This window comes from Myotis lucifugus, unplaced genomic scaffold (assembly GCF_000147115.1).
Source record: "Myotis lucifugus unplaced genomic scaffold, Myoluc2.0 scaffold_361, whole genome shotgun sequence".
Lineage (NCBI taxonomy): Eukaryota > Metazoa > Chordata > Mammalia > Chiroptera > Vespertilionidae > Myotis > Myotis lucifugus.
The window spans coordinates 512,685-520,785 of NW_005871409.1; the positions used below are offsets into that span (position 1 = coordinate 512,685).

Here is an 8,101-nt window from a genome sequence, read left to right on the forward strand (position 1 = left end):
AAAAGCCTATAATAAAGTTTCTTAGTTTTTAAAAGCCAAATATACCTTTTTAAAGCCGAATCTACTTTTTTAAAGCCAAATCCTGCCCGTTTGTTAGCCTGGTTAAGAAAACGTTCCCAGTTACTTACAGACCCGGGCTTCTGTAGTTGATCCTGGGCATTGCGTGCGGTAGAATCCCCCTCACCTTTTTTCGGTGAGTTTTCCACACCTTTTCAGTGAAAACTTCCTTTTCTCGCTCCAGCGAGACCTGCACTTCCAGATTACCCGTCGGGCGCCAGATGTCGATTAACACTCCCTCCACGTTCTGCGTGGAGTAGGGTTCGGTATCTGAAAGAGGAGCCGCACACAAGTGAAAGAAAAAGACACAAGATAATTTTGCAATATTGGGGGACCAGGCGGGCAAGTCCCGAAGGACTTCCTCTCTGTGCTTAGGTCTCACCAAGCTTTTATTGATCTGGGATGCACTCATAGCATAGCCCTTAGGCAGGTGACCCCATTAACAGGCAGACTAGCCCATCAGCAAGGATTTACATAATAATAAATGGGAATTAAGGAAACTAAGGTGGGGATGCTTCAGCTATTATCACCTAAATTAACTGGGTGGTTCCTAGATTAACTGGGTGGTGCAGTTCTGACCTTTGCTAGGACTTCAAAGGTTACTAGCTTTTGGGGGTCTCTGTTTAAACTTAGCTAGTGAAGACAATGAATGGACTCCGGCAGGTAGATCCTATCATGATGTGTTCTGTGGTTCCCTTGGCTCTATCTGCACATGGAGTCCCCAGGGTAATCCTAGGACAACTAAGGTCCACAAGCCTAGCAGGCCAGGAAGCTGGGTGAGATGAGCTGTTAGAACAAGTAAGGTCCTGGCCAGGCCTTTTGGACATACCATAGATATAATTCTGAGGTTCCCTAGTATAATATTGAGGGAATGGTGTGGGGGATAGAAATAATACAAGGTATTTGATTGCTTATTTTATTAAACAAACTCATATAGAGACACATACGATGTACCGGAGAGATAAGTACTCAAATTGCTACCACCAAGGGATATCGTTTTGTCTCATCTAATACCAGTCCCTTTCTTTTTATGTCATTTAAAGAGGTTTCCTGAGTGTGTCCTTAGTTAACAGGTAAACTGAGCTTTATAAATTTTATCTAAATTCCTATTTTTCTCATTTCCTTCAGCTTCATTCCCAGGCTTCTAGAAACTTCTTTAGGGTAGCAGGCTGTACTATAATATCTATTATATTATAACTAGAGGCCCGGTGCACAAAAATTTATGCACTGGCGGGGGGGGGGGGCTGTTGTCCCTCAGCCCCACTTGTGCCCTCTCACAGTCTGGGACCCCTCGGGAGATAACGACCTGCTGGCTTAGGCCTGCTCCCGGGTGGCAGAGGGCAGGCCCAATCCCTAGGTGCAGCCCCTGGTCGGGCTCAGAGCAGGGCCGATTGGGGAATTGGGGCGCCACCCCCTGTCATGCACAGAGCAGGGCAGTTTGGGAGGTTGCGATGCCACCCCCAGTCACGCTCAGGGTAGGGCCGATTGGGGGGTTGGGGCGCTGCCCCCTGTCACACACAAGGCAGGGTCGATGGGGAGGTTGCGGCGCCACCCCTTGTCATGCACAAGGCAGAGCAGATCAGGGGGTTGTGGCACCACCCCTGTCACATACAGAGCTGGTCGATCAGGAGGTTGGGGCACTGCCCCTGTAATGCACAGAGCAGGGCCTATCAGGGGGGTTGGGGCTCTGTACCCTGTCACACACAGAGCAGGGCCTATCAGGGGTTTGGGGAGCTCCCCCCTGTCACGCACAGAGCAGGGCCGATAGGGGAGTTTGGGCATCGCCCCCTGTCACACACAGAGCTGGGTGGATCAGGGGGTTGGGGCACCGCCCCCTGTCACCCACAGAGCAGGGCCGATCAGGGGGTTTGGGCACACCCCCCTGTCACACTCAGGACAGGGACAATGGGGAGGTTGCAGCTCCACCCTGTCACACACAGAGCAGGGCTCATGAGTGGGTTGGGGCGCAGCATCCTGTTACACACAGAGCAGGGCCGATCAGGGGGTTGGGTGACTCCCCCCTATCAGGCACAGAGCAGGGCAGATCAGGGGATTTGGGCGCCTTCCCCTGTCACGAACAGAGCAGGGTGGATAGGGAGGTTGTGGCTCTGCCCCCTGTCACACACAGAGCCACAGGGTGATCAGGGGGTTTGGGCGCTGCCCCCTGTCATGCTGCTCCAGGGGCCAAGAGGCCTCGTGGCTCTGCTGATCCCAGTGCTGGGAGGCCTTGCGGCTCCACTTGACACAGGGGCAGTGAGGCCTCGCTGCTCTGCTGATCCCGGTGCCAGGAGGCCTCGCGGCTCTGCTGATCCTGGGGCATGAGGCCTTTTGGCTCTGCTGATCCTGGTGCTGGGAGGCATATTACCCGTTTACTATATAGGATAGAGGCCTGGTGCACGGGTGGGGGCTGGCTCATTTGCCCTGAAGGGTGTCCCGGATCAGGGTGGGGGTCCCGCTGGGGTGCCTGGCCAGCCTGGATGAGGGGATGATGGCTGTTTGCAGCTGGTCACACCCCCTTCAGGGTGGGGGTTCCCACTAGGGTTCCTGGCCAGTCTGGGTAAGGGGCTGAGGGCCATTTTCAGGCTGGCGGGTGACTGAAGCTCCTAACCTCTCCTTTTTTTCTTTTTCTTTTTTATTCTGGGATTTATTTACCTTCTATGGCTGTCACTGGAGCTGAGAGCCGGCTTTAGCTCTGAGGCTCGGCTCCAGCTCTGAGACCTCTGCTGCTGAAAGCAGGTATCTGGTTTGTTTGGTTCTATAATTGAAAATCTGTTGCAACTTCAACTCGGTCGGCTGGCTGAAAGCATGGGTTTTGTTTAGCTTTTATAATTGCAACAATGTTTCTTAGACTGCAGCTCAGAGCCCAGCAGCAGCAGGCAGGGAACCTTGGCTTCCTCCTTCACTGGAGCAAGCAAACCTCATGTTCGCTTCAGCTTCAGGGCTGCCGGCCCCCATCTTGGTTTGCAGTTAATTTGCATATCGCCCTGATTAGCCAATGGAAAGGGTAGCGAAGTTACGGTTAATTACCATGTTTCTCTTTTATTAGATAGGATGAGAGGATTTGTTTTCATGCTAATTCATACTATTAGATGTAACATAGAAATATATTTCCCAATCTTAACTGCCAACATTATAATTATATATAGACACACACTGGTCATTAAGAGATGATGTTTCTTAAGTTAAGAGTGTTCACCAAACTTGCAAATAACCTGGAAATAGAGGAGGTTTTTCCTAAGAAACTTCCCCTCTAATGAGGGAATATCCCAGGACCCAGGTTGTCTTTACATTGCCAGAATATTCTGGAATGAGAAGGGAGAGCATGCCTCTGTTTAATCTATAAAAATGTTTAGAAAGCTTGGTTTCCTTAGAGACTAACAATTTGCTGCTTCTCTAGAGCTTCAGAGTTTAGCATATGTTTTAGAAAGACGTTTATAAAAAATATTATGAAAAAAACTAATGGAAATAAATGAGTAAAATAGAAAAAATATTAAAAAATAAACTAAAACATTTATGCAGGATAATATTGCCTTTTTCTTTTAAATAAAAGAAAATCAGGGAATGCCTTGATTGGTTCATGTAACTAACCATCAAGGTTTGTTCCTGGACAAAAACCTTGTTAATTAGATCTTGGCAAACCTCTCTTCTATTGTTTATGCATTCTTACTCCTTCCTCAGAAAGGAGGGGTGCTGGACTTTTCCAGTCTCTTGCAAAACTTGTCAAGTGATGCCAAGCTGTGACAGATTCAGTTAAGTTTCTGTAAGGACTCGGTCAGGATGAGTCAGAAACAAACTTCTTCAAAAGAGAGGAGTTATTCCCTCACATTTTAAAACATGGGTTGAGAATTTAGTGTCAGTTGATCAGAACTCTGGAGGCAAGGACATCCAGTGTATGTTAGAATCTCTAAGCATAATGTTGTCCCCCTGGCCCTAGAATCAGTATTCTGGTGGTTGGTTAGCATTTCTCCTGGACATAGCTGACTCCACAGCTTTTCAAGGAATTCTAGAAGCCCATCTCCTCTGGAAAAGTTGAGAATTCAGGCTGAGGTCCCTAAAAAAATAATGCCTGGATGGTACAGGATTGAGGATTCTTTTAGGTGCTTAGTGTGTGTCTGTGTCTGTGTTGTGTATAAATTAGGAGCAAACTTGGGATGCTCTACCATTCTATATAATAAACGGCTAATATGCAAATTGTCCGTTCAACTGGGCATTCCACTAGCTGGCGGGGCTGGCCTACCAACTGCCCAAGGTCCCCCTCCCCCCACAGCTGGCCAGTCTAATTGGCCTTGATCAGGGCGGTCCAGCCAGACCCCACCCGTGCACAAATTTGTGCACTGGGCCTCTAGTCCAATATGATAGCTACCAGCCACATTGTGACTATAGAGTGCTTGAACACATGTTAAATGATAATAGTTTGAATATATTATGTCAAATAAAATGTTATTAAAATTCATTTCATCTGTTTTTCCTTTTATGATGTGAACATTAGAAAAAATTAAATTGCACATGTGACTTAATTATGTTTCTAATGAATAGCACTCTATTAAATATTTATTCAATATACTCTTGCTCAGTGACAAGAAACCATCCACCTAGATGAGTGAGGCCTCTACAGTAAAAAATAACAAGACTCAAGCTGTTTTAGCTGAATACAAAAAAGCCAATTTGACCCAAGTCACCAAGGAAGGTGCTTTCCTCTTAATAATCATAATCTAGTATCACAGTTTTGGGTGGATCTGCTACCAAGAATTTCCCCCTTCTTTCCCTCTTCATATTAGAGGTTAGATACAAGGATAATTCCTACATTTAAAAGTGTTTTAAAAACTTCTCATGATTTACCTTCTCTGTCAGTATTCTTAGGTCATCATGGCTAACAGATGCAGGTATTAAATTTTATATCATGTGTTGTCATGTGATAGATCCTGCAGTTCCTCCAGAAGTGACTGGGCCAGCTGAGTCAGCAGAAACTACAGATACCCTCAAGCGTTGTCCTCCTGAAGTTTTCCTGAAAGTGTGTCAAGAAAGGGCTGGAGAGGTACTGTGTTCTATCCATAAAATAGAGACAGAGAGAGAAGCAATTGCTTTCACTAAGTACTTGATTCCCTAACGCACTAATTGCAGAGTGGTGGGGTAGGGACAGTGGTAATCATTTTCATAGATGCTTTGAGCAAGGAGGAACTCATATAGCCTCGCACAGATTCCAATTTTCTTTCAACCCCATGATAAAATAAAGATCTCTTCACTTATTTGTTCTATCTATTTGAGACTTATTACAATTAAGCTGTAGCTGTAGATCAAAATATTTAGTAATTATTTTCATACTAGTTGAAAAGCCTAGACACAAAACATGACTTAAAATACAATTAAAGCCTGAAACCAATTTTTATTTTGATGTGATAAAAATAATACTGAAATAACGATGTTACCAAAGGCAAAGCATCTTCGATGTATTTATTTTTATCTGGAGCCAATAGAAAATGTCTCCTGGTTTTTATGAAATTTGATCTGAATTTAAATACTGAGAATGGTCTGTCTGGGTAGAGAAGAGAGAGGAGAAAGTTATGGTAGGAATTGTCCTAGTCTTTTAAGATTCTTGAGTATGATCTATCAGTGTTTCTCAACCTTCCTAATGCCATGATCCTTTAATACAGTTCCTCATTTTCTGGTGACTCCCGACCATAAAATTATTTTCATTGCTACTACATAATTGTAATTTTGCTACTGTTATGAATCATAATTTAAATATCTTATATGCAGGATGTATTTTTATTGTACACGACCCACAGGTTGAGAACCGCTGTTTCTAGGTCCACTTCTGGGCTCTTGGAAAATAAATTACATTCTTTTATTTTTCAGTCTATTTTTATATGATCTGAAAGTTATAAATCACTTTCAATTCTCACTTCTTTCTTTTGTAAGTCCAATGCATTACAAAGAAAAAGGCAGGGTCTCTGGTACAGAAGAGCGGAGAGGGCAGATCCATGATCCTGTAACAAAGCAACAGAGATTAGTTTATGAAGGTTTAAAAGAGATTTAGGTAAGTCAAACTCACTTCATATCCGTTTCCTGCAGATCTATCCAATAAAGGAGAGGAAAGACCGCACTCACCTGGCTCTCATCATATGCAATAGAGAGTTTGATCACCTTCAGCCCAGGCAGGGGGCTGAACTTGACATCACAGGGATGACAGAGTTGCTTGTGGGCCTTGGCTACAGTGTGATTGTGGAAGAGAATCTCACAGCCAAGGTAAGGGCTCCTCACACACTGTATACAACCTCCTACTAACAAACTAACTTTATAATGATAGCCAAATGCTTTAACAACCTTAGGCCACATATCTCTCTGTGTGTGCACCTGCATGTGAGTATGCATGTTTATTAAATGAAATTATTAGATAGATGACCTCTCTGTCTCTTTGGACTCCAAATATCCTCAATTCCATAAAACTAGACAGAAAGTGCCTGGCATGTATATCCACAAAATTCTCGGTTCCAAAGTGAGGTGAATGAGATTCAGACCCAACATTCCCAGAAAATTCTAAAGTAATGAAAGTTTAAAAGGCATGTAGTCACCATATAAATACTGAGTCCTGACTTGGTCCCAGGGCCTATTTTTGGCTTTGGAGGTAGGTCTGTAAATGAGCAGGATATTCCAAGTTCGAATTGATTTAGGTTTACTGGTGGGGGGTAACCATATGAAAAGCAAAAAAGAAAATTTCAGAGGTTTGATGTGTCTTGTGTCTCTCTGTAAAAGTGAAAATAAAGTGAAAAGTAAGTGAAAAAAGAAAACACAGGAGCAAATTGGGGAGTGGGGAGTAATTACTTTGATGGAACGGTCAGGAAAAGCCTTGACAGGAGACAGTATAGAACCTGACAGATGATGACCAGTAACAAGACAGGTCGGGGAATGTGTGAATGGAATCCATTCCAAGAGGGATGACTACAATGAAAAGTCTGAACTACATATGAAACTGGCACATGAAATATTCAAAAAGACCAGTGTAAGGAGAGCCTAGGAAGGATGACAGGAGGGAGAACACATATGTCAGAAGTGTGATTTCATTCTAAGCGCAGTGGGAAGGGTGGTTGAAGGGAAGTGATAGGATACATTTATGATGCAAGGTTCCTATTAGGTAATCAGATAAAAGACAGAGATAGCAAGAAAAATATGTAAGTGAAAATAAACAAAGGACAGCTCATATAAAGTTAGCAGGAGTAAGTCGTTGAACCCCCAGCTCCATGGTCAGAAGAAAAAGAAACCTATCACTGAGCAACCACTATCTGAAGGCACAGGGACTGGAACATTACAGGTGTTTCTTATACTGCTCACCATAAACAGGGGGTCAGATTGGTGTTAATGCTTGTCCTGTAGAGTAAGACTCCGTGGTCTTTTTCAGGAGATGGAGTCAGTACTGGTGACATTTGCTGCCCGCCCAGAGCTCAGGACCTCAGATAGTACATTCCTGGTGTTCATGTCCCATGGCCTCCTGGATAGACTCTGTGGGACTCTGCACAGCAAGGAAAACCCAGACGTGCTACCTTATGACACCATCTTTCGGATATTCAACAATCGCAACTGCCCCAGTCTCAAGGACAAACCTAAGGTCATCATTGTCCAGGCCTGCAGAGGTGGTGAGTTCTGATATGGAAAATCCAAAGGGCATGAGGTGTTTGCAATGGATTGTGATGTATGTCTTGCTTTTAGGGGAAACAATCCTAGACCCCATTTAGTGCAAATACCTTATTGAATTCTTGGGAAATGCCAAGGGGAGTTGGTATCAGGAGAGATTGTCTTTTCAACTAAGAAATATCTATCTGATTTAATCCAAGGTAAATTGTGAAGCAGATCTTCACACTACCTAAATCAAAGTTGAACACAAATATCTAAACCGTGGAATAAGATTATTTTAATGAGAGCTTCACTTGGAAATATCTTACAGGCATTTTGACATTCTCTGGCTTGAGAAGAATTTTATTGCAAATTGGGGCTGTTCTATAAGTAGCAGCACTCTTCTTCTCTGCATGCATTATTTAAAGGGAATTTA

General features: G+C 43.9%; 1 protein-coding gene across 1 annotated transcript in view; it reads left to right on the plus strand.

Moving 5' to 3' along the window:
- The window catches only part of LOC102430997 (caspase-13), a 25,389-nt gene that overhangs the window by 10,259 nt on the left and 7,029 nt on the right, over nt 1–8,101 (plus strand). The window contains exons 2-4 of the mRNA XM_023764914.1: nt 4,977–5,092; nt 6,130–6,303; nt 7,454–7,688. Coding sequence (XP_023620682.1) covers nt 4,977–5,092; nt 6,130–6,303; nt 7,454–7,688 — 525 coding nt within the window. The remainder of the gene's footprint in view (nt 1–4,976; nt 5,093–6,129; nt 6,304–7,453; nt 7,689–8,101) is intronic.